This window comes from Mustela erminea, chromosome 20 (genome assembly GCF_009829155.1).
Source record: "Mustela erminea isolate mMusErm1 chromosome 20, mMusErm1.Pri, whole genome shotgun sequence".
NCBI classification, from domain to species: domain Eukaryota; kingdom Metazoa; phylum Chordata; class Mammalia; order Carnivora; family Mustelidae; genus Mustela; species Mustela erminea.
In genome coordinates this window covers 24765444-24791308 of record NC_045633.1, presented here as the reverse complement: position 1 = coordinate 24791308, position 25865 = coordinate 24765444, and the positions used below count along the sequence as shown (strand labels likewise).

Below are 25865 nucleotides of genomic sequence, written 5' to 3'. Positions count from 1 at the left end.
TGGGAGTCCAGCAAAACATCCTGTCCTCCCAGCCACCTTGGGCGGACTGCCCCAGGCCTCCTCGGAGTGAGGCTGCGGCGGGAGGTGCCAGAAAGACCTCCCCTGCCAAGAGCAAGAGTGGCCGAGCGGGCAGAGAGGGCACTTGGGTGTGGGGTTGAGGAGCCAGATGGGGCTGACAGCCGAGGTCACAGCAGGGTCATATCAAGGTCCCACGAGGTTAGAGTGAGGAGTCCCTGTTCGCTCATCTCTGAGACGGGCATAACAATCCGGCTCAGGGAAATTATCATGAACAACTCTACCCGTGACACGCTACTGCAAGTAACGTGTTCTAGAAAAATAACTATGCTCTCGAAAAAATAGGAAGAAGAATAGCATTGTTTTACATCTTTGCAAATGTCCTTAACATTTGGGCTTAAAATAAAGTCAGTGGGAGGAGGAAAGGCGGCTGAGCCCTGGGAGACGACGGGCTCCCCTCCAGGGGCAGGGATGCTCGGGTCCCCTGCGTCCCCAGCTCCCAGCTCGGGAGCTCATCCAATGGGTTGGTGGGCTTAGAGTCTAACCTGACATTTGCATCGTGTCTGCACGGTGCCTCTCTCTCCGGTGGAAACACACACCAAGCGCCAACTGGAATTTTATGGGGCGGGATCTGGCTTAGCGGAGAGCCCTTGGCTTCCGCCGTGCCAGGAGCCAAGGCTAAAGGTGCTGATTTGCCTGAGGGGGGACTAACCCCTTCTCTGTGTGGCCCTGGCATGGAGTCTGCCCAACAGGGAGCTGGCGTGGGGTGCAGAAGCCAGGAGGTGGGGAGCCTGGCGGCCGTGGCTCTCCGACAGCTTGTTGGGGCCCAGCATTGGGCTTACCTCACCAGGGGGCAGCACTGCGGGGACAAGGCCCTGCCTGTTCTTCCCCAGCAGCTCCCACCTGGGGGCCTGCTCTGGGTCCCACATGAGCTCCAGGGATCCCCCCACACCTGTGCTTCAAGACGGCTGGCCTCTTTGCTGGCACAGCTCACACAATCCACAGCCGGAAGTCAGGACCGTGTGTCCCAGGGCCGCACTCCCACTAAGGTGCTTGGGGAGGGCCTGCCTGCCTTGGCTTGTGGCCACAGCACTCCGGGCCCAATGTGGCCTTCCCCCCTGGGTACCGGTCCTTGTCCAGATTTCCCCTTTTTATAAGGATACCAGTCATCCTGGGTTAAGTCCCAATGACCTCATTGAACCTGATGACCTCTGTCGAGACACTGTCCCCAGATAAGGTCCCAGTCTGCAGATGCCAGCAGCTGGTGGGTGATCTCTTAGGACTCCCAAACCCCTTCCCAGCTCTTCCCTCCTCTCCCACTGCAACGGCTCACAGGCTTATCCTGTCATGGAGTCCCCGTCTGTGCTGGCAAAGGGCACAGCTCCTGGCATATCCTTGGTGCTAAGCCAGGGCTGGTCAGCATCAGCGGGAGGAGGCAGAGAGCTTTGCGGGACACCTTTATATGCCCAAGAAAAGGAAGAGAGTGTGCGGGGCTCGTGAGCATCCCAAGACTGGTCTCAGGTGAAGCGGAGCGGCAGCTGGCCTGGGAGCCACCCCCTCTTCCGGGTCAGGAAGGGGCCCAGCCCTGGGAGGCTGCAGATTCTTGGGTCTGGGGGGGCTTCCCGAGGCAATGCTGATGTGGGTGGGCTAGGTTAGAAAGAGCCCCTGCAGCCTGGCCTCAAGTCTCCCTGGTGTGGCTGGGGGCCTCCTGGCCAGCTCCTGTCTTCCCTGACTGTCCCTGCTTTACACTGCTTCCCCAAGGACCAGACCCCACGCTCACTCAGGGAATGTCTGTCCCGCATTCTGGCGGCAGTTCTGGGGAGAGCAGGTGACAGAGGCATGGAGGTATCCTAGGGGCCAGGAGCCTCGCCTGTGTGTCTCTTTTGTCCCCATTCTCAGCCTCTGCTCCCTTGCTCCCTGCAAGGTGCTGGGGGGATGGGGAGGTGGCTCAGGGCCAGGCGGAGAGATGGCGTCTGGGGACCCCACCTGAGGAGACGGTCTCGTGTGTGGGCCCTCCCTGGGGAACTGGTGGGCTATGGTGGCTCTGCCATGGGGTCTCTGTGGCCTCTCATTTCCCATGATTCCCCTCAGGCCTGGCTCTTCCTGGCACTATGGGGATTTGGACAGAGCCCATCAGTTGGAATGCTCCATCCCACAGTCAACAAATGTGAGCAGAAATAACCCCAGGTTCCCTGGGCCCAAAGGAGGGGACTGGTACCCAGATGATTGCCCTAACCCTAACCCAGGTGTTCCTGACCCCCCAGCACTCAGGCAGGAGTGAAGGGGAGGCACCCGGTGTTGGGGCGGGCCAGACAGGAAGGAGGCTTCGCCGGTGGTTTCCAGCGCTTTCCATCTGCGTCCTGGTAGCTTTAAGGGGACACCACAGTCTGCAGCCTGTCTCCTGGTTCCAGAGGCTGGAGGTCGGAGACCATGGGCGCAGGCAGGGCCAATGTCCTGTGAGACCTCACATCCAGAGGACAGCAGACCTTCGTTTGTCCTCACTGGCCACGAGCGGAGAGGGCATAAGCTCTCGGGTCTCCTCTGTAGGCACGGATCCCGTCACGGATCCTGTCCTGACCTCGATGGCTGGGCATCTGCAGCCCAAGCACAGAGCAGAGTCCCAGGCACCCAGCAGGGTCTGCTGTGCTGAAGGTCCTGGGGGCCAGGCTGTGTGCACATGTACCCTCCTCGGAGCCTGTGAAGTCTCTCCCCTGGGGCTATTTCCTCCGCTGCTACCTGCATCTCTATCCCTGGTGCAGGTTGGCTCCCGGGCCCTCCCCCCAACCCCCACCCTCCACAGCTGTGGAGCTAGCCTCAAGGCACCCCTGGGGTTCCCCTCCATGCTGCTACTGCAGCCTGAGGGCTGGTGGGTGCGGCCTCAGGATTCACTGTCTACAGACCGACAGACGGTCCTTTCCCCATGAGGCAGCTGCAGCCTCGTTGGAGGCCTGTTGCCCAGTGATCTGCACTGGCGGGCTCTGTGTGTGCCTACCCCCCTGCACAGACCCGTCCCGGGGGGCTCCAGGACCTCCAGCACCCGCCCCTGGCACGGACCCATCTGTGGGGGCTCCAAGACTACCAGCACCCAGCCCCCTTCCCAGACCTGTCCCAGGGGGCCTCTGGGACCCCCAGCACCCAGCCCCCTGCACAGACCCATCTGGGGAGGCTCTAAGACCACCAGCACCCAGCCCCCTTTCCAGACCTGTCCCAGGGGGGCTCCAGGACCCCCAGCACCCAGCCCCCCACACCAGACACTGCCCTTGCTCTGTCTGAATCTGCCCTCACCTCCATCTCTCTGCAGCCACCAGGGTCCAGCGACTTGTCATCCAGTGCCCCAGCCCCAGCTCCCCAGCCCAGGTGCCTCCCTTTCCTTCTCTCTGCATGTCATGATCCCACAGCCATGAGCTCCTGGGGCCACAGCTACAGGCAGGAATCCCATCTCTGTGGAAAATAATCTTACGAACAACACCCAAAGCAGAGTCCATAAAAGAAAAAAAATCTTTAAACTGACTTGATAGAAATTAAAAACTCTGACTTTGTGAAAGATGCTGACAAGGGAATGAATGACAAACTGCAGACTGGAAGGAGATGTTTGCCAACAGCTGTCTGACAAAGCACTTGTTCTAGCATATATAAAGAGCACTCAGAACTCAACAACAGGAAACAACCAGCTGGAAAAGGGGGCAGGACTTGAACAGACACCTCATGGGCGGGAGGCTGGCAAACAAGCACATGTGAACCTTAGTATTGGTAGCCGTAGGAAATGCAAATTAAAATCACGATGGGATTCTAGGAACAGCCATCAGAATGCCCAAGATGTGAAAGTACCAACTGTATCAGGTGCCGATGGCTGAATCTCTCACGAGGCTGGTGGGGCCGAACCAGGGGCCAGCCGCCCCGGAAGACACAGCGACCACGCCAGCCCCTCCATGACCCTCCCAGGAAAACACTGCTCCCCCTCCAGACGAGCACCTTGAAGATCCCAGACCAGGGTCAGTCACGTGTGAACCCAGGCCCTGCGAGATGAAAAGACACTCCCTCCCCTGCTCTATCTGATGCCAAAGAGGACATCGCAGACCTTTCAAAAACAGCGTCTGTGGCCACACCGGCTCTGTCTGTCTGTGGGGGGGTTGGTGTGGCGGGAGCTGGGGGGTCGGGTCCGCCAGTCGCAGGGCCAGGGCCGGTGGGGCCAGGCAGACCCTTCCCGCCTCTCCTGGCTGAGGTGCCTGCAAGGGTCAGGACGCTGGTGAGGAGCAGCTGCGCTAATCCCAGATAATTACCCACTGGGGACGTTTGGTGACAGGCGGCTTCTCCCTTCCTTCACGCTCAGCTTGTCAGGACAATCGTGAAAGCACCTTGGTGGGGCGCGCGGCCCTGGGAAAGCAGGGTCTGAACTGTGGGAAACCCGATCAGGCTGGTGGTGGGATTAGCTGGGGGGCTGGGGGCCCCTTCTGCAGGTGAGTGCGCCCGTCCCTGCGGAGCCAGGACCACCCCCCATGCTGGGCCCCCTTTGAGCCTGGATTAGTGGTCGCTGCCCCCTCTCCCCCCAACGTGAGGGCAAGTGCTCAGGTGGAGAGACGGCTTCGGGGGCCAGGAGGGGACCTGGGCAGGAAGTCCTGCGGTCACACGGGGAGGGATGTGGAGCCCCAGGGAAGGGGGCTGCTCTCCTCCCTCAGCCCTGTCCCCACGTGGGCTTTCCATGGTTCCCGCTCACCTGCGCGCTGCCCTTCAGCCCCGCCCTGACCCCCTCTCTACCTGCCCCCACCCCGCTCTGATCCAGCTCTTCCCCTTCCTCACAGAGCCTCTCTCTCGGCCCCCGCCACAATCCCTTCTTCTGGGGCTAGCCACAAGGGGACCCCATCCCGAGGGGCCGACCCACCACCCCCTCACCTTGTTTCACGTTGAGAAACAGCTGCCGCTGGTTCCTGCGATCTTAGTAGCCTGTGGGCTGTAGTGTGTGCGAGTTAGCATGTCTACCTGTCTGTCTGTCATCTGTCTGTCTATCAACCCATCTATCCGTCTATCATCTATCCATCTGTCTGTCTATTTGTCTCTATCATGTATCATCTGTCTCTCTATCCATCTATCTGGTATTATCTATCTATCATCTGTCTGTCTATCTATCTATCTTTCTATCATCTGTTGATCATCTATCGATCATCTGTCTGTCTGTCCATCTATCAGTCATCTATCTATCTATCTATCTATCTATCATCTATCCGTCTGTCTATCATCTGTCTATCCTTCTATCCGGTATCGTCTATCTACCTATCATTTCTCTGTCTCCATCTCTCTGCTGCCCACCTGCCCGTCACCCCCCACAGGGAACCCCAGTGAGGCAGGGACTTGTCTGCCTGTTCTTCACTACGCCCCCTGCCCCTGGGAGAGCGTGGGGGCACAGAATAATCACTGGGTGAATATTTATTGGACGGGTGCCTGGGTAGTGGGTGGGTAGACAGATGGATGGACAGACGGATGAGAGGCTGTGCATTTGCCAGCTTTCCCGAGACTCTAGGCAGCAGGGCTAAGATACGGCATGAGGGAGGGACGCACTCGGGCAGTGGCTGTGAGGACCATGGATGTGTAATCCCATGCTTAAGCCCGTTGGGACCCATTGCAGGAGATTCGAGTTTCAGGATGAGGAAGAAGGAACTCTCATTTACTTTTCTTTTCTTTTTAAATTTAACTGTGGCAAAAACAAAAAACAAAAAAACAAAAAACAAAAAACCCACATGTCATGAATGTACCATCTTAATCATTTTTAAGTTCGTAGTGTAGTGTTATCTATAGGCACACAGTGGTGGAACAGGTCTCCAGAACATTCCATCCCCCCTCGGAGACCCTGTCCCTGTGATGCATGGAACCCCATCTGCTCCCCAGTCCCACCCCCACTGTCTGCTGTCTCTGTCGTTGAGGCTGATAACTCCGGGTCATGTGTGTGAGGTCCCTGTGTGTGTCCTGTGTCTGGGTGGTATCCTCAGGGCTTGTCCCCGTGGGGGCAGGGGTCGTTCTTTCCTTTCTGAGGCGGAGTGATGCCCCACTGTGTCTGTACACCACGTTTTGCTTTTCCACTCACCCGCTGACGGCCCGTGGGCTGCCTCTACCTCTCGTTGTGCACCGAGCTGCTTTCAACATGATCCTGGAAATAACCTTTTTGAGACCCTGCTGTCACTTCCTTCGGGTGTAAACCCAGAGTGGGACCACGGGGTCGGAGCATAGGGTGTTCTCTTGTTCATTTTTGCCCAAAGTCACACTGTCTTCGGCAGGGACCGCCCCGTGCCGTGGCCCCGCCGATAGGGTGCAGGCTCCCACCTTCCCCACCTTCCTGCCGACGTGTGTTATTTCCGTATTTTGGAACACAGTCATCCCAACCTCACTGTGGTTCTGATTTTAATTTCTCTAATGCTCGGTGGTGCTGAGCCTCTTTCCACAGGCTTGGAGGAGTGTCTGTCCAAGTCCTTCGTCTTCTTCACAATCGGGTATCGGTGTTCGGTGTTGTTGAGTTGTGGTTCTTGACGTATTCTGGACGCAGACCCCTCCTCAGGGGAGTGATTTGCAAGGGTTTTCTCCCGTGCTGTGTGTTACCGTCTCATTCCGAGGATTGCCTCCCTTCCCTTGCAGGCTTTTACAACTTCGATGTGGTCCCCTTTGTCTGCTTTGTTTTCGTGGCCTGTACTCACAGCGTAAGAAACTCTCTCTCTATCTGATTTCAGCGAGGCTGGCTGAGGATCCTGGCTGTTTTTCCCCTTCTTCTGGGAGGGAGCTCGTTAATAATCAGACACTTAATTCGTTGGCACATTAGATGTTTCCAAAATACCTTTCTTTCTTTTCTCTTTTTTGATCTTTGGAGAACGTTGATATTCAAAGCAGGCGTTTGCTGCCCGCTGTGTCTGAAGACCTGTTTGGGGGAACATCTTGGCCTTTCCAGAGAGGGGAGGTCTGAGGCATCTGGGTGGTTCTTCCTGGGGGAGAGGGGTAAGACCCCATCCTTGGAAGCCCCCACCCCGCCCTGCAGCTGTTGGGTGAGTAACAGGTCTGGAGGTGCAGGGAGTGCAGGAGGGGGAGGCTTGGAGCCCAAGGGTGGGCCTGCCCCCATCCTCCTGCCCTCCCTCAGGAGCTGCAGACCTGCAGCCTTTCAAAACACCAGCTGGTCGTCCGCCCCTCTCCTCTTCTGCTGTGTTCCTGAAACTCAGACAGCTGGTTCTTGCCCCATCTTGGGTCCTGGCACTTCCCAGACCCTGAGCAAGGGGTACCTCAGGGCCTCGAAGAGTTCCGGGCTCTGGCTTTGTAGAGTGACAGGCACAGACAGGGAGACAGAGGCTCCGAGTGGGGCAGGCACGGTCCCAAAGGGGTGTGACCCTCTGCATGGGGGAGGCGGGGGCGTTTGGACTGATGCTGACGAGCGTGAAGAGAGGGGAACATGCCAGCAGGTCTCCGAGCTCCTGCTCCGTCTTGGACGTCCATTTTCCAAAAGATGCTGTAGCGGACGAGAAGCGAGTTACAGCCCAGGAAAAAATCTCGGCAAACCACGTGTATCCAGAATGCATTAAGACTTCTCAAAGCTTGATAATAAAAATACAAACAACCCACGGGTAAGAAAAGAAGGTGTATAAAAATAAGACGTATGGGTGGCAGATAAGCACCTGGAAACAGGCTCAACGTCACTGGCCATTTGGGAAATAACAAGGCAGAACGGCTAAAATTAAAAAGACCGATCATACCGAGTGTTGGCGAAGATGTGGGGCAGCCACATCCCTAGTACTCAGTACTGAGTACTCAGCTGGTACTCGGCTAGTACTCAGCTAGTACTCAGCAATGTGGGTGGGATGCCATACGCCACCCCAGGGGAGAATCTCAAAGTATTATTTTGTTGAGCGAAAGAGGTCAGACAGAAGGATTTCCAAGGATGTGGTTGTGTCTGGTACCACCAGGAAGTGCAAACTGTCGGGGAGGGGCCAGTGTGGGGACGGCGTCTAGAGGTGTGTATGTACAAATAACGTACTCACACAACCTGCGGCCCTTTCCTGTTTTATACCTTGAATACGCTCGGTTTGTTGTATGGCCCTGTAACTCCACAGAGTTGTCTTTAAATGAGCAGTGACCAGGAGAGTTTCTGGGACGGGGTCCACTTGGACTGCTTCATCCTCCTTGAGCGGACGTGTGGCCCTGAGCAGAGGTGCACCCCCCCAGCCTTGATTTTCTCCCACCACATGGACAGTGTGCTCTGTGACCTGAAGCAACACGGCTGGGGTTGGGGGGGCTCTGCCAGCCCAGTTGTCTGTCCCCCGTGTGTGTGTGTGCAGGCGCCGTGGCTCGGGGTGACTGTAGGGGGTTCAGCCCCTTGGTCCCACTAGGGGCTCCATGTGCAAACCCTGGCTTCATAGTGGGGACCGATCACCCTTGCCTTCCTGCCCACATGGTCTGCCCCATCACCTTTGCCCCCTCAGAGAGAAGCTGGGGTGCTGGGGGCTCACGGACGCCAAGCCAAGGGGGTCCAGGTACAGAACACGCTGTGGGAAGGGGAACCAGTGCCCTGAGGTGCACAGGTGGCAAGGCAGGGACCTGTCATCACTCCAGCACATCCTTCCTGGGGGTTCAGCGCCCCTGCAGGTGCACGGCCACCCCCTCCACCTGGCCCTGGGAGGTGAGTCAGAACTGGGAAGAGCTGCCAGCACAGGCAGAGAGGCCTGGGACCCTGCAGGCACATCCCAGAGGGACGCTAAGCTCAGGGTGGACCACAGGACTCACAGGTGTCTCGGCCTCCACCTGGGCCCCTGGTGGGGATGTGCCGTCTCTCACACACACACACACACACAGTCATACACACACACATGCCCACAGTCCACAGTAAGGAGTGCACACCTGGGCTTCCTGACAAAGAACCTATCCTTGCTTGGGCCAGCCTGTCCTGGCTCTACGGTGGGCCCTGAGCTGCTCCCGTGGCCTGCTGCCTCTGGCACCTGGAGCCAGGCCCCGGGGTGGCTGGGGGGCTCCCTGCACTGGGCTGGGTATGGCTTTACGCTGGGGACTGTGGCCTCCTGATGGACCAGATCTTGCCTGCAGGGCCTCACCTGCTCTCCAGGAGTGGGGGTTGCACAGAGCCTGGCTCTGGTCCGCGTCCCCTCTGCTCCCAGCCCTCCACGCCCAGGCTGGACCCTCCCCCCCAACTCTGAGCAGACTCCTCATGCCCGAGGCAGGCTGTCCCTCATGCACCACCCTTGCTCCACGTCTTTCAGTGACCCTCAGTGTGCACACATGAAACACACCTTCTGAGCTGACACTGGGGGCCTTACCTGATCTGGCCCCAAACAGACTGCCCACCGCTGCCCACAGCCCCCCTGAGCTCCAGGTTCAGAGTGCCAGCCGTTTTCTCTCACCAGTGTACTTGGTCTCCTCGGGGGTCCCCTCCTCCAGGAAGCCCATCCTGGCTCTCCCACTGGCTCCTCCAGGCCCCCAGCCTGTGGGGGTGGGCTGTTGGCCCCCTGACTTAGTGCCAGCTGCAACCGGGAGGGGAGGGCCCCGAAGCCCCGGGCGCGGTGGAGCCAGGCCTCCACACCCCTGTCCTCAGCCAGCTGGGACAGGGACTCAGACCCTGGCCTTGCCACAGGATTCTATCTTTAACTGCTGGACAGCCAATTCCTCTCTATTTTGAGAGAAAAAAATTCCACTCTGAAGTCTGGTTCAAAAAGTCCTCGCCCAGCGAGGCCAATTCCCTGGAGAATCCGCTGGGCTTTGCTGTGATCCTGATGAGGAGGGGGTCCCCCCGCAGGACTGGGGTGGCTAGACGAAGGCAAGCCGGAGATGGGGAGAGGGAGGGCAGGCAGCCGAGGGAAGGGAGAGGGAGGGAGGGGGCCCTGCTCCCTGGCCCGGCCTCCCCCCACCCACTGACTTTTGTCATCACACCGTGGTTTTGACTGTGTTCGCACATCGTATAAATAGAACCGGGCAGCGTGCTCTCCTTGTGTCTGGTTCCCATCACCCCGTCTGGTGTTTATGAAGTTCGTCCGTGTGCCGTGTGCAGCCGCGTTCATTCATGACCCCTTCTGTGCGGGCTCTGCTCCGGCGTTCAGCACGGGTTCACCCCTTGTACAGCTCGCGGACTGGGTTGTTGGTGCGATGCCTTGAACATCTTTGTACGTGTCTCTGGATGAACACACAGGCAGGTGTGTTTCTGGGGGAGCCGAAGGCTCCGAGCGCCTTCTCCTGGCAGCCCTGGGGGGCGTGCTGGTCCTCATGGGGGTTCGGGGATGTCCCGCATGGCACACCAGGCTCCCCCTCGCTTCATGGCCTCACCAACCTCTGCTGATGTCTGTCTTTATTTTAACCCTTCTGGTGGGCCCAGAATTGCCTCATCGTCATTTCCCAGGGACTTCTAAAGGTTAATACATTTAATGTTCTTAGAGCAGTTTTAGGTTTATAGTCGAATTGAATGGAAAGTATGGGGTTCCCATTACACACGTGGCTTTCCCCCTCATTATTAGCATCTAAATTTTTTTTAAGATTATTTATGTATTTATTTGACAGACAGAGATCACAAGTAGGCAGAGAGTTAGGCAGAGAGAGAGGAAGGGAAGCCGGTTCCCTGCTGAGCAGAGAGCCTGATGCGGGGCTTGATCCCAGGAGCCTGGGATCACGACAGCCTGAGCTGAAGGCAGAGGCTTTAACCCACGGAGCCACCCAGACACCCCTCTCATCTGAATTCTTTTTTTTTTTTTTAATTTTATTTATTTATTTGACCAAGAGAGAAGGATCACAAGTAGGCAGAGAGGCAGAGAGTGGGGAGCAGGCTCCCCACTGAGCAGACAGCCCCATGCGGAGCTCGATCCCAGGACCCTGAAATCACGACCTGAGCTGAAGGCAGAGGCTTTAACCCACGGAGCCACCCAGGCGCTCCCCCCATCTGAATTCTTAATTCCGGTCGATGGGCTGATCTTATCTCATTCTCAGGAACTGAAGTGCACAGTTCACATTCGGGGTCTCTGTATTGTCCCGTTCTGTGGGTTTTGACAAAGACACACTGTCACCGATTCACCCTTCCTGCGTCGTGCAGGCCCGTGCATTGCTCGCCAGCCCCGGAGCTGCCTCCATCCCCCCGAGCCTGGTGCCTGTGCTCTTTCTGCTCTATCCACAGGCTGGCCTTTCCCCAAGAGTCCTCTCACGAATGCCAATCAGACCACGTCATACCCCACATCCGGTAACATTCACCTGGTGCCCTGTATCAGGGCTGGGGCTCCACCAAGGTCATAGGACAGCCAAGAAGATTCAGTCCCTCCTCTCAAGAGACTGAAAAGCCAGTGGGAAAAGCGGCCATCAGACTAGCAGGCAGGCAGATGCATAAAGCCGCCATGGGCTGTGCTGGGTGTGGAGAGCAAGGCCAGTGTGGAGAAGGAGGTGGCAGGTGGCAAGGGCACAAGCCTCCAGGCAGAGAAGGACAAGTGCAAGGGCCCTGAGGTGGACTGGACCTCGAGGTGTTCACGGAGGCCCGAGACTCAGCAGTTCAGAAGCCCAGCCTTCAGAGAGGTGAGCGCAGGCCTCGGTCCCAAGCAGGAGGCTGTGCCGTGGAAAAAGGCAGACGTGTCCCTCCAGCACCACAGCTGCGTAACAAACATCCCCAGACCAGTGGCTTGGAGAGGCCTCCAGACCAGTGATGCTGTGGCCCGTTCAGAGCAGCTCCCTGGCCTGGGGTCCAGCAGCAAGACCCCCTCCCTGGTGGGTGACTTCTTGTCTGTCACATCTCATACTGGCTGGGCAGTGGACCCCAGCCTTCCTGGGTGGGGAAGCGGGCAGGCATAGCTATCCTTTTTTGGGTGCCCTGGATCCAGAGTCCCCGTCCTGCAACTAAAGGACTTTGAGAGAAGGGAGGCCCCAGCAAGAAGTCTTTCCATTTCCAACACCCTCCTAACCCTTCCCGGGCTCCATCTGCATCTTGCCCGGGATGTGGGCTGTGAGCAGGGGGGCCTGCTCTGGAGGGAGGCTGGGGTCTCCTGCAAGGACAAGGTAGACACGCTGGCTCTCAGGCGCCGGGGGAGGGTCTCTGGATAGTCTGGCTGCAGCAATTCCTCTGCCTCCAGGAACCAGGCCCCTGCTCTGTGCTGAGCTCTGAGCTGAGACCTGCCACCCCTGTGATTCCTGGCCCTGATGACCTGGTCTCAGGAGAGCTCCACTCAGAGTGGCCCAGCCCGGAGTCAACTGTTACCCAAACAACCACCTTCCCCGTGTGGTTGCAGTAGCCCCCTACCCCCAACACGTTTTCTCCCCTGGCCAGGCCTCCTGCACCAGGCAGGGCTCCTTCCCCCTCTGTCTCTCCTGGCCCTTTATCCTGCAGATCCATTGGTCTCCTCCAAGAAGTCCTGCCCCTCCGACCCTTTGGGGATTCTCTCAGCCCTGAACTGGCCCATCCCCACAAAGCTCTCTGAGCTGGAGATGGACCCTGGACTGGCCATGAGGAAGGAAGTCAGCGTTCCAGGCCTGACTGACAGGGGGCTGGGAGCTGGGGAGCAGGGGGGCTCAATTATCATCAGTATGAGAGTTGTTCCGCACTTCCAGGGGGAACACAATTTCCCTTCCACTCACCACCTGTGGGGGCAAACCTGCCGTGTTTTGCCATTTTACATAAGGACCAGTGCCTCGCTCTCCAGCGTGAGTCCTCGGAAGGCACGTCCCTGGGCCTGGCCTGCTCCAAAGTCAGCTGCCAGGCCATGTCAGGGACAGAGAGCCACAACGGGCCCTCTGATGTGGTGACTCTGACCTCTGTGTGTCCACAGGCAGCCCGACACCCAGCCTGCCAGGAAACCCTGCCCATCCCTCGGCTTCCGAGCCAGGGCCTCCCCTGAATGGATCTGCTGGCCTGTCTGCCCTCCGCCCCGCCCGAGGGCACCGTGCACTGTCCCTGTCCGGAAGGAGCGCCCAGGGCAGTCTCTGCTGCTGGTTCTACAGGGAGCAGAAACTGAGTTCAGAAAAACGGGGAAAATGACCCATGTCCCGGGCTCAGGACTGGAAACCCGAGAACAAGGCAGAGCCTGGACTTGAGCCCCTCATCTGAGCTCCGACGCCCGATCCCGGCCTGGGATGCTTCCCCTTCTCGGTACAGTAGTTGGGTAAGTGCCTCCCAGTGGTACCTGCGGCATCGTCGGTCTTCGGGATCGAGGGCTGGTCTTTGGTCTGTTTCTGGGGTTTTCTTCTTGAGGAGTGACAGCTGTGGCTATCTGGGCTGATTTCCAACCCCGGGAGCCGCTGCGTATCCTGACCGGGTTGAGGAAGGGCCCCCCGTCCCTAATTTGCGAGGGTTTTTAGTACGAATGGTGGCGGCTCCTGTCTGATGCCTTTTGCGGATCAGTTGACACGATTACGTCATCTCTCTGTTCCGCTTGCGGATAGATAGGGTGAGTTACATTCTCTGATTTTTAAGTATTGAGCTAGCAAGCTTGGAGTGAACCCCACCTGGTCACTGTGTGTAGTTCCTTTCACACACAGACAGGCTGGATTTGCTTGTTTTGTGGAAGATTTTTGCAACAATGTCCACAAGAGACATTGCTTTATAGTGCTTCAGGTTTTTTTGGGGGGGAGGGTTGCAATGTTTTTGTCTGGTGTTGGCATCAGGACAACACTAGCTTCATCAGGGACGTTGAGAGGTCCCTCCTCTTCCCTGTTCTGGAAAAAAAAGTCATGTAAAATCAGTGTTGCTCTTTTTAAAATGTTTGTTGGAATTCTGCAATAAAACCATCACATCTGGGAGATCTCTGCTTTGGGGGATTTTAAACTATGGATTCGGTTTCTCACGGGGTTAGGGGACTGTTTGACTTATCTCTTTGTGTTGGGTTCCAGTGGTCCGAGCTTTGGGGGGATTGGCTCTCCTTGGGTGCAGGACTCGTGAAGAGTGACTCGGTTTTCTCTTGTGCTCTCGAGGCTGTAGGACCGCGTAGCTGGCCGGGCCTTTCCCTGGGAGGGGTGGCATTCTCTGTCTCTCTCTTTCTGTGAGTCTTGCTAGAGGTTTATAGACGATACTGATTTTCTGAGAAGCGGCTTTCTTCTCATTGATCTCTCTGTTACTCTCCTGTCCGCTCGCCGACTCCCTTGTGTTCTGTTCTTGCTGTACTAACCTTCCTCTTCCAGGTTTAGGATGACGGACCTGAGGACTCGCGTGCCGTAACCTCCCCTCTGAGCGCCGGGCTGTCTAGACCGTGGATGAGATGTGTTGTGCTTTTCCGATCCCATCTTTCACCACATTTGAGGAGCTTTCCATCATCCCTTGTTCGAACCCTCTTCCAGCCACACACATTCCCCGGAAACCTGGCAGGTCTTTGTCCTGGAGCCTGTGTTCCGTCTTCTTCAGCCTCCGTTCTCTTTCTTGCTCTCATAGGCTGTCTCTCTCAATTTGTCCCCAGACCCACGGACTGTGTCCTCCTTGGGTCCTCTTGGCTTCTGGGGCCATCTATTGAGTCTTTGTTTCTCTTCGGACACTTTTCGGCTCTAGAATTTCCATTTGGTCCTTTTATAGAATTTCTGCTCCTTTGCTGGAAATTTCTATGTTTTTTTGGCCGCTGGAGGCCCGGTAATTGCTTTTTTGTAGCATTCCTAAAGTGGCAACATAAAATCCTCTCTGGAAAGTTCTAGCATCTTGTCCTTCTTGGTGCTAGTGCCAGCTGCTTGTCTTCCTCACTGGGGTGTGATTTTCCACGGTACCCTGGACATTTAGTGAAGATTTTGTTTTAGGCTGAAGCATCTTGTCCGGGGCTCGTGCGTGTTCCTGGCCCAAGCCCTGGGTGGTGGCCGCAGGGATGTCTCGGTTTTCAAAGGCTTTGTGGTGTTTTTTAGGTTTCCTTGGTTTATCTGGTGCCTCTGGGGCGTCCCCTGGGGGTCCTCCTGAGGCCCTGCTGGGGCTCGGGGTGGGGAGCTGCTGGACCATTTTGTGAGATGGGGCTCCCCTTCCTGGAGCCACCTAGTGTTTCTTGGTGGGAGAGGCTCTGGCCTGAGGGGTCGGGGGCTTTCCAGGGTGGGAGCACAGGGCTGCGGGTCCTATGGTGCAGCCCCTTCCTTCTGGTCGGGAATCAGGAGATGCCAGGCCTTGGTCCTCACGTTCTGTGTGGAAAGCATGTAGGTGCCCCCCGCCGAGCCACCCCTCCAGTCCTGGGGCTCCTGACAGCCCCCACCCAGTGCACATTTGGAACTCTCCCCTTGTTGTCTCTGTTAGCCCCTGGGTTTGCAGCTGGGCTTTGCGAGGAGGAGCTGGAGGCCATGAGTCCCTGCCGTCTGGTCGGGGCGGGATGTCTCCTGGTGTCCCTCTTGAGCTGGGACCCTGGGGGGTCCCTTTGCCGTGCCTTAGCATCCTCACCTGTTGGGGTCCCTGCACCTCTGGGCTGTTCTGAGGCAAGGTTCAGGGATGTTCCAGGTCTGCAAAGCATGGCAAGCCTGGGGGGCCCTGACAGGTGGTCCCGGAGCCCATCAATCTCGTGTCTCCATCCCTTGTCCTCAGATGACTTGCAAGTCCCACAGGAAGCTCCCAGAGGTAGGAGCCGTAGCACCCCCCAGCCCACATGGGGAGCCCAGGGTCATTCTGAGTGGGATGGGAAAGAGGAGAGCCCTCCTGCTGCCTGGGAGAGCCTGCCCCCCCCCGCCGCCCTCAGCCTGGCCTTTGTTCAGCTCAGCGAGTGCTACGAAGGGAGTGCGGGGAGGGGGGCTTGGAGGGTCTGCATGGGAGCTGGAGGTTCAAACACAGTGAGTGAGGTCAGATGCTGGGATGGGCTCTGCCTGGGGCAGCCCCATCCCTCCTGTCTGTGCTCCCCTTCCTGGGACCGACCCAGAGCACCCACCTCCCCGGGTCTGCCCACTGGCAGGGCTGTGCAGGCTAACCCCCAGGGAGCCATGTTGCAGTGGGCCCCGGAGATAATGGGGCCGCAGGTGAATTCCTCTTTGCCCGTCCACCGGGGAGACCAGTGGTCCAACAGGACTGACAACCACTGTTCACTGGGGAAGCTGCTTCTCACTCAGCAGCTGGCCACCTGCCTCTCCTCCTGCTCCTTGGCCTTGCTGCCCTGGGGCTGTGCCCACAGCAGAGCATTAGCCCACGGGCTTTGCCACGAGATCTCTCTTCTGGGAAAGTCAGACTTGGACCCTCCTCCGGACTGCCTTGGTTCTCCTAAGGGTTGAGTGTCATTGGAAACAGAGCCACTCCCCGTCCCCGTTCCCACCGTGCTCCTCCAGCTTCATGTGTTGCCTCCTAAACGCGGGGCCTCAGGATGGGGCATTGTTTGGAAATGCAGTTGTTGCAGATGAAGTTAAGACGAGGTCATGCTGAAGTGGGGTGTGTCCTAATTGGACTTTATAAAAGGGAGATTTGGACCTGGATGCGCATGCAGGGAGACGCCTGCGATGGAGGAGGAAGGGGTGGGGGGAGATGCGCCCGCAGCCGAGGAACTACAGGGGGTTTGGGGGCTCAGGGTGTGGCCTGGACCAGTCCCACCCTCTAGGAAGCACCTGATGTCCACCTGGGACTTGATGTCCATCCTCCTGATGTATTTCTGTTGTCACAGCCGCCCTAGGATGCAGGACGTGACATAGCTTCTTATGTCACACAGTCTCCAGCCCCCTGCTCTCAAGACTGGCCCAGTGTCTGTGCACCCAGGGGCACACCCAGTGGGCACGGATGGGGGGCCAGAGGTAGTGTTCTCCTGGAGAAGCACCCAAGGAGGGAGGGGCCATGAGCGAGCACCAGTGCTTGATGCCTCAGCCAGAAACTTCCTTAGGGGCTGCCGGTGGGGGCCCAGCCTTACCCAACACCTCCCTCGGGTCCTGAGATGCTGTGACTCACGCTTGCTCGGTGCCTCCCCTCTGTGACCCACAGTATCTGACAATGCTTATCTGAGGGGGTGGTGGGCAGCACCAGGCTGCCAGCCAGCAGGGTGACCCCATCTGCAGAGCAGGGGGGCTCCGAATGGGTGACCAGCCCAGCATCCGTGTCCTCGGCCCTCGGCTGTCACCACAGACCCGGACAGTGTGGGCACAGGGACGAGGCTGCCTCTCCCAGAGCCCAGGGTCCCACCCTGGTCTTCAGTTTGCTCTGAACTAGAGCCCGGTCTTGGCTGATCACGTTCCCCGACTCTAAAGACTGGGAGCCTCAAGTTCAGAGGGTGCTCGCGAAGCCCTGGGGCTGCGGCCAGTGATGCGTGCCGCTGGGCATCCCCTTCTAGGGGTGGCCCTCGTTCCCATTTCACAGATGAGGGAATGGCTCAGAGAGGCTGGCGGAGGGGCCCGAGCAGCTCCGGGCAGATGTCCTGTCAAGGCGCCCACCTGCTCTCCGCCTGATGGCTCCTGGGTTGGGGTCTGTCTGGGTTGGGAGTCCCTACCCTGAGACCTCACCGGCAGGGATGTGGACAGAGCTGAGCAGGAAGTGCCCGCGGGATGGGTTGCCCACCCAGAGGTCCTATGCACCCCCCCACCCCGTGCCCCTTCCTTGCCCTGGCCCAGTGTCCCTGTGCCTGTGGGAGTTGCTGTCGGACCCCCCCAAACATCACAGAGGCTGAGTGTGGGGGCTGCGTGGGACCCTGCTGCGGTCATTCTGGTATCCAAAGGGCCTTTACAATATATGACCTGATGTGTGTCTTACCCAGGTGCAGCTTCTGGAATGGAAAAGAAATGATGTTTATTTTTCTCTGTGTTCCGGCACAGTACACGCCCTTGCTCACTGGACCCCATGAGATTGCGGGGTGGGCACTGTTACCCGCCCACTTCCTAGACAAGAAAACTGAGGTCTGGAGAAGGTGAGTGACTTGCTCGACATCACGGAGCTAGCGAATGGGGAGCTGGGAGCCTCTGGCCCCTTGGGACGGACTGTCCCTGCTCCGCTGGACATTTCCCACAGCAGGTGCTTTCGTGACAGGAGAACAGGCTGTGAGCCTCCTTCAGCTGTGCTGAGCCCCAGGCCAGAGCCCCTCTCCTACTTCTCTGGTTGCCTCTGCTGGGACTGGAGGCCGAGACCCCCTGGCCTGGGTGCACATGGACAGAAGGCCACATGCCCACAATCCCCACCAAGCCGGGACATCACAGGAGGCCCGGCCAGTCAACTCTGAGCCTCTGGCCCCCCGTACCTGCTACGGCCTCACTCTCCTCATCCAGGGCAACCATGGCTCCCAGGGGCCGTATGGGTCAGAGATGTCCCTGATACCCCCTCCGCCACCCCCGTGATGGGGACACCTGGCTTGGAGCCCCACCAGCTTCATGTCCGCCCCGGTAGGGCCTCCTCCCTGCTCCTGGCCCCTCCCTGCTCCCAGAAGGCCCAAGACACTGTCCTGGTTGGACCATCTGTTTCCTGCTCCTTCAAGAACGCCGTCCCGCCCTGGCCCTGGCAGCAGAATCCCCTCATCTCCTGTCCCCATGTCCCTCTGTGCCAAGGGTCCTGGCCCTGGGATGGCCGGCTTCATCTGACCAAGGGCCGGGCTGCCTGTGGGGTCCCTCAGCTCCTCAGCTCCTCTGACGCGGCCTCCACCCTGCTGGCGTATGTCCCCTGCCCTGCCCTCCTGTCCTATTGTCTTTCTCCAGAAGCAGGGCGTGGGGCAGCCCCGGAGCCCAGGACCATTAGCGCTGATCCCTTTTCCTGATGTGGGGCTGGTGACAATGACTGCCCCCCTCCCATGTGCCCAGGGAGCCGCGAGCTCTCTCGTCCTGGGCAAAGGGACCAGAGTGACACCCTGCATTCAGAGGAGGAAACTGAGGTCCAGGAGGGGAGCCCCATGCTCAAGGCCACACATGGAGCCAGTGCGGAGTACCCCCAGACCCAGGCCTCCTGTTTCCAGCGCAGAAGTGGCCACACTGGGCATTCGGAACATCAGATCGCAAAGACTTTCTCTGCAGAGATGAAAAGCCCCCTGACTCGGCTAAGCTTGAGGTTCAGAGCCCCTCTTGGGGGAGAGCCAGGGAATCTCGCCGTCTCGCTTGGCTGCCAGCCTAGGGCCTGGCTCACACGCGGCACAACAGGCTCAACTCTGGGAGCAACATTGTCCCGGCAGCCGGGTCTTCGCACAAGGCCGCCTGTGAGGCCACGTTCCTGCAGACTTGCTCTGGGCCCAGGGATGGACCAGGGCAGCGCCCACACCCCCCGTGTGCCTTGGCTCATGGGCACCTGACCCAACCGGAGAAACTAGCTGGAGCAACTTGGGGCACAGGTTCCTTGGGGCCGCGTTTGCTTGGCTGAGTGAAGGGGGCGCATGGCGGTGCTAACCAGGCCGAAGTGGTCGGGGTGGGGCGTGGGGGCATAGGCTAGGCTGGCACAGGCCAGCAGAGTGACTCGCGATGCTCCAGTGTCCCCATGCATGCTGCCTGCTGCCGCAGCCTCCACAACCCTGACTGGGAGCCCTGGAACCCGGCTTTCCAATTTCACTGATTTTCAGTCGGGTTAAATTTCAATGGGTGCATGTGGCGAGCAGCTGCCGGCCTTGGGCAGCTCCATTCTGGGCAGAGAGGGCCACGTGCCATTCCAGCGGGGCCGAGAAGCTGGAGGGAGAGGGTCAGAGACGCAGCGGGCCCTCGAGGTGCGAGAGGAAGCTGGCGGTTCTTTTTGATTCTGGGTGATGCAATTCTGGTTTTCTGTTTTTTGAGTTTTTTTTAGCCCCAGGAGCTGCGGGTTGGTCGTAGTTTGTAATCCCAGTGAGGCTGAGAGTCACCAAGCTGACCCCAGTGAGGCCAAGAGTCACCAAGATGACATCTTTATTGCCCTTGACGGAGGAGAAGAGGAGAAAGCTGGGGAGGGGGCAGGTGCATTGGTAAAGGTTCCCGAAGAAACGGAACCACTAGGTTCCTGGTGAGCCTTCTGTTCTCTCCGGGCCCACAGGGGATTGGAACAGGCCCACCACCCACTCTGGGAGGGCCATCTGCCTGACTCCGTCCGCTGCTTCACACGTCAGTCTCATCCAGAAGCACCCAGAGTGAGGCTCACGGAATGCCTGGGCCCTACGAGGCCTGCCGAGTGGACAGGTACTGTGCAGGTGCCTTTTCTGCCTTGAACACATACAGCATTGCCGTGGGTGCGTCCACCAGTGACCGTCCCTGCCCACAGCCCTGGTGCCTGAGGCCCTGGGTTCCATCTGGAGCTGCCCTACGGCCATGTTTGCTCCGGGAAAGATAGCCCACCAGAGAGCCCCCTATGCAGAGGCTACCTGAGGCCTTATGGCCGGTACAACCCAGCATCCAGCTGTGACCAGACAACCAGAAGCTCTCTGGGTCATAGGACTGCAACTCGGAAACGAAGACTCACTGGTCAGCTGAGTTGATAGAAGGTCATGGCCTCATCTGGGGCTGAAGCACAAGGGAGCAGAGGCCAGGACTGGAGGACGAGCCAGGTATACAGACTGAGGCAGGGTCCTCTGTGAGGCCTGGAGACCCTCAGGTGAGGGCTGGTGCTCTGAGCTGCTTCCGGACACTGTCCTCCAGCTTCAGCGCCGACCTGACCTTAAAGTGCCACATTCCTGTGATAATGGGAGAGAGTCCCTGACAACCAGTGAGTGGCACTGTGAGCTGACACATAGCCCAGCATCAAGGGGACACAAAATAAAATGAAGGTCAGCTAGGCCAGGTGCTGAGGCAGAGCACCAGACCATTGGAGGCCACTCAGAGGGTCTCCTTGGCCAGCCTGAAGGACATGGACCTGCTGCTCATCCTCCCCAATGTGGAGCCGTCTTCAGCAGCCTGTCCTGTCTGCACCATTGCTTCCTCTCTCCAGGGCTGAGGGCATCACTGACCATCTATTTGCCAGAGTATTAGAAGGACAAGGACCATCTTTGTCAGGGCTGTCTCCAGTATCAGGTGAGTCCATGTATTATAATTACTAGCAACAGAAAATTCCATGCTCAACCTCAAATTCCCCTCTGTCTGCTACTTTTCATGTAGAACCTCCCCTGGTGCCTTGCATAGAGATGGGCACAATGTAAGCACTCGGGGAATACTACCAAACTAAATGAAAGCCTCCGATTGTGTTTGTCTCTACATTTTCTGAACTTCTGCTGCACTAATATGTTATCCATCTACCAACCCATCTACCCACCCATCTATCCTTCCGTCCATCCATCCATCCATCCATCCATTCACTCACCCATCCATCCACCCACCCATCCATCCACAAACCCATTGAAAGCACCTATGTTTAATGTTGCTGATGAGATGCATCTCGTAACGGGCTACTGACCCATTGCTCAGGCAAGGAAGTTGAGGCTCAGATAGGGGAAGGGACTTGTCAAGGTTCACAGAGGTCCTCTTCCCAGGCTCTGAGAGCCTTCCACTCTTGTTGGGAGAGTTGGCACATGCCCCACCTCATTCTGCTGTTTGGTTGTTTGCTGGGGGCCCACCCTTGTGTCCCAGGTCCCTCCAAGCTGAAGGCATGTCACTCTGTCCTCATAGCCCAGCACTGGACTGGTCACAGAGCAGACATGAGACCATGAGGACCCCTTCTCCCATGCCCCCACCTGAAGCAGTGAGACAGTGGAGAGCAGATGCAGAGCCAGGAATCCCTGGGACATGTCAGGAGAGAGCTGGCTGTGAGTGGGAGGTGGTGGCAGCGGCTGCCATGGCTGGCGTGTCCCAACTCGGGTGCTGCGCGCCTCGCTGAGCAGCCACTGTCAACTCCAACAAGCGGTTGCCTGCCTGCAGCCTTCCTGCCTTCCTCCTGGATGTCTGAGCCTGGCCAGCAGGGGCCCCCACACCACGCCTCCCCGTTTCCCAGCTGCCACCCACCCCCACCTCCCTCGCTCTTCCTTTGCAGCTAGAAGAGAGGAAAACCTCTTCCCAAGAAGCCACCAGCCACCAGCCAGGGCAGCCTGCCTCCCTGGGGCTCCCACCAGCAGCCTGCAGGACCCCCCACGCCCGGGGGCTTTCCAGAGCTGTGAAGTTCCCCTTCTGGGGCTGTCCTCCCCCTGGCCTCTGATGTGCCCCGCCCCCTGCCCCGCTCCCGGCAAATTATCCTTCATCTCCTATCAGTTCTGACCGCACATTCTCTCCCTTGGGTCCACGCTTTGTGTTCCCACGCCTGCAGGCCTCCCTCCCCTCTGCCCAGCCAGCTCCATGCTGTCCTGCAAGAAGGTCCCTGGGAAGAGCTCTGGACTAGTGTCCCAGACAGGAGTGAGCCGGGGGAGATGTCAGAGGCGAGGACGCAGGCCCAGGACACGGAGGTGGAGGTGAGTGTGTCGGAGCCACATGGGCCGACGCCCTGCTCCCTCCCTGCTGGGTCTGCGTGCTGGCCCCAAGTCCCAGGCCTCTTGCATCATCCAAGAGCCCACTTCTGGTCTGCTCCCGGCCGGGCCGGCCCGGAGTTCCCAGCCCGGGAAGCTTCTCCTCACTGTGGCCTTCGGTTCTCTGCTCAGACGCAGTTTTCCCACGGCCCCAGGAAACGATTTCAAGGCCCTGGGCACTGAAAGTCTCGGCGAACTTCAAATGAACTTTCCCATCTTCACCCAAGACGTCCCATCCGCTTTGTGGACATGGCCACTTCTAGCTTTCAGTGCTTTTCAGGGGTAACACGTTCTAGCGCCTTCCTCGTGTCCTACCAGGCAGCTCTCGCTTTCTCCATCTGCAGAACAGGCAGGTTCTGCTTGCCCCTGCCCCCTGCACCCCATCCCAGACTTCAAGCAGGGCTTGAAAGGGCTGTCACTCTGCCGGCTCACCCAGCCTGGGTCTTTCGTACTTCGGGGTTTTGGCCTCCTGAGTACCGATCCCACCAATCAAAGGGTTGGAACGCACCACCTTTAAGTGGACATGGACCTCAGGGTTTGAACACTGAGAGTCAAAGCCGTCGAGGGGTGTCCCAGGACTGTCCAGCTAGTGGGTGGCAGCTGGATGCCAGGAGGCTGGCTGCTGGGCAGGGGTGAGTGAACCGGGCTCATTCCCAGAGGCCATGCAGGGAGACCTGGAATCTGGAGGCCAGCCACCCGGAGAGTGCTAGACTCGGGCAGGCTCCACCTATGGGGTCCTGGCCCCTGTGGGCCTTCTGTAAATTCTGTATTCCTGGCCTTCCTCTGCAGGCACACCCCAGTCTCCAGACAGAGGGAGCCAGGACGGATGGCTGTGGGCGGGCCGAGTGAGTCAAGTGGCAGGGTTCACACACCACACAGCCCCTTTATTCACCAATTGTTTGTTTATTCACCAATCGCTCGTGGGTTCCCGGGGAATGAAGCACACAGTCCTTGTGCCGGACAAGAGTGTCACTGCAGTTGGAACAGGTATGTCCACCTGTCTGTCCTGTCTGTGCCCCACCCCCATCACTGCACATGCAGGGCCCAACAGCTGCATCTGCTGGCGGACCCCCACCCCCCCAGGGGAGTGTCAGCCTGCCCCTTGCTGCTCTGGCCAACTGCAGCATTTAGGGACCAGGGCTGAGATAGAAATACCTTGAATCGGGATAATTTGTTTCCATACGTCGTGGACCAGTGGAGTGACTAAGTTCTGCAAGGGTGGAAATTGTGTCCCTGTTTCCACCTGTGGGTCCCGAGCAGCTGGTGCAGACCCACTTCAGAGGGGTAGACGGGTAGATGAATGATGAGTGAGTGAGTGATGAACCCAGACACCTGAGACCCGTGTTCTCAGCTGGCCGGCAAACAGCCCAACAACGTGAGTGCAGGTGGGTCCTTGTAAGAGCTGTACAGATTCAGCAGAAATGTGAGCGGGAGGGCGCGTGGCCTAACGCAGGACTCAGAACAGGGTCCTGGTCTCCTGAGGCAGAGGATTTGTGGGGTGGCCCCTGGGGGCTGAGGTGGGAGGAGGTGGGGTGGCCCCTGTGCGAGCAGCCCGGAACCAGGCCCTAAGAGAGAAAGGGGGCTCCCTGAGGCCCCTAAACCCCACACCGCGTGCCCCTGGGAGAATCTGCCCATTCACACGTTCGCTGCCTCACTCATGCCACCGTTCCTGCCTCAGGCCTCAGCCCATCACAGAGCCCAGGGCCCTCAAACGTCAAAAAGCACCAGCTGGAACGATTGTTCTGGAATTTTTTATTTTATTTTATTTTTTGGTGAAGTATATGCACATTTGGCTGCACTTGGTAACGCGCCGGCGCCTATCTCAGGCATGGAAGGTGAGAAGCACACCAGCCATGGTCAGCGAGCGGGGCTTGCGGAGCGGCCCCGGACCTGAAGCCCCGGGAACGAGCCCTCCGGCTTCTGGAGGAGTCCAGGCTGCCCGCCACACGTTGGTGTGGGTCGCGGCCTCTCTGGGCCCTGTGTCTGGGTGTGCTCGCACACGGAGCTGCAGGGTGGTCTGGGGACGCTGTGTTGTGGGGACGTGGACCCCAGGGGTCTGCTGCCTGGACAGGCCGCCTGCCGGAGCGTTCGTGGCGCCGAATGCAGATTTAAGGCACGTGTTTCTGGTCCCCACGGTAAAGCCTGGCGGGCTGGTGGCAAAGTACAGAAGGCCTCCCAATGACATGGTATTGACTTGCCCTGGGAGAGGCGGGAGCCTGCGATGGAGGGACGGAGCCCTCCCTGCTGCTGTCCTGCTGCTGTCCTGCCGCTGGACCGCTTGTCCCACTCGGAGCCGCAGACTAGGGATTTCCTCTTCTATTTTTACTGCGAAGTGTGCACTGGTGGAAGGCGTTAGGTTTGGGGATGCTTTTTCCCCTTGGAGTTGCTTGGCTGCATGTGAAGGTAGTTCTCAGCCTTCGCAGCCCGTGGAGATTCTGATAAGGAATCAAAAACCCCATCATCGCCCGTTTTTATTACTCCGGTTAATACAAAGCCGGCAGGCCGGGCGGCCTGTGCAGCTGAGGAGGCCTGTAGGAATGGCGCTGGTGGGCTCTCTGGGGCTGAGGGACGGGAGCAGGACTGGAAGTGGGGTGCCGCGGGCTCTCTTCCCCACTCCCCCAGAGGGTGCAGGGCTGTCCTGCATCCCCAGGGGGTGGCATCCACCAGCCTCCGAATCTCAGAACTGGGCTGATGGGGGAGCCAGCCCTCAGCCCAAGATGCCCGTCAGACTCACTACGGCCCCTGGACTTCAGGCTTCTCTCACAGCTGGGGTTTCCTGGGTTTGCTTCTCAAGGTGGGGAGACCCACCAGACGGGTCCTGCTAGGCTGGACTGGAAAATTGGCTACACCCTGACCTGGGCTCCCAGGAGCATCTACCCACCCCCGCCCCCACTGGGGACCTCGGAGAGTCGGGGGAAAGCCATTCCACACTGGAAGCCCCGGCTGGCTTTGAAAGAGGAGGCCACTCATGTGCCAACGGTGGGGAGGGGGCAGGCCTTGCTGAGGGACACCGGCTGGTGTGGGAGCCGCAGTGGCAGGAACCCCATGCTGGGCTCATGGGGCCTGAGCAGAATGTCTTCATGACAGGGCCATTCTTTTTCTTTTTCTAAAAGATTTTATTTATTTATTTGACAGACAGAGATCACAAGTAGGCAGAGAGACAGGCAGAGAGAGAGAGAGGAAGTGAAGCAGTCTCCCTGCTGAGCAGAGAGCCCGCTGCGGGGCTCGATCCCAGGACCCTGGGATCATGACCAGAGCCTAAGGCAGAGGCTTTAACCCACTGAGCCACCCAGGTGCCCTGACAGGGCCATTCTTTAATAGAAGTCGGACTAGGGTTTGATACGGAGAGCGCCACCCTGCACCCGTTTCTCTGGATGTCACAACCTTTCTCTGAGCCAGGGCTCGCACAGGCAAAATGCTGGGCTTGTGATGTCTCTAGACATATTCAGAAGAGAAAACATCTGTCTTCTCAATGCGGAGACTATCCGCTCTGTGCTGGGGCAGCACACGGCCTGGGCCCTTCATGGGCCACTCAGCTCTGCTTTCTAGCCAAGTGTATCTGTATCTGTCTGGAGATTTGTTATTTGTTATTTGTGTTATTTTGTTATTTGTTATTTGTGTCCCTGGGGGTGAGCAGAA

General features: G+C 58.4%; 1 protein-coding gene across 3 annotated transcripts in view; it reads left to right on the top strand.

Annotated features, from left to right (window-relative positions):
- The window catches only part of LOC116580814, a 53090-nt gene extending 27712 nt beyond the window's left edge, over nt 1–25378 (top strand). The window contains exons 1-5 of one of the 3 annotated variants that reach the window (XM_032327546.1): nt 12884–13112; nt 17622–17771; nt 19616–20808; nt 21761–22166; nt 23016–25378. In XM_032327546.1, the coding sequence (XP_032183437.1) occupies nt 24008–25051 (1044 nt within the window). In that variant the 5' untranslated portion in view covers nt 12884–13112; nt 17622–17771; nt 19616–20808; nt 21761–22166; nt 23016–24007 and the 3' untranslated portion in view covers nt 25052–25378. Of the gene's footprint in view, nt 1–12883; nt 13113–17621; nt 17772–19615; nt 20809–21760; nt 22167–23015 lie in introns of those variants that run through there. The other 2 variants (XM_032327544.1, XM_032327545.1) reach the window with 2 other exon arrangements.
- Nucleotides 25379–25865: the final 487 nt, after the last annotated feature.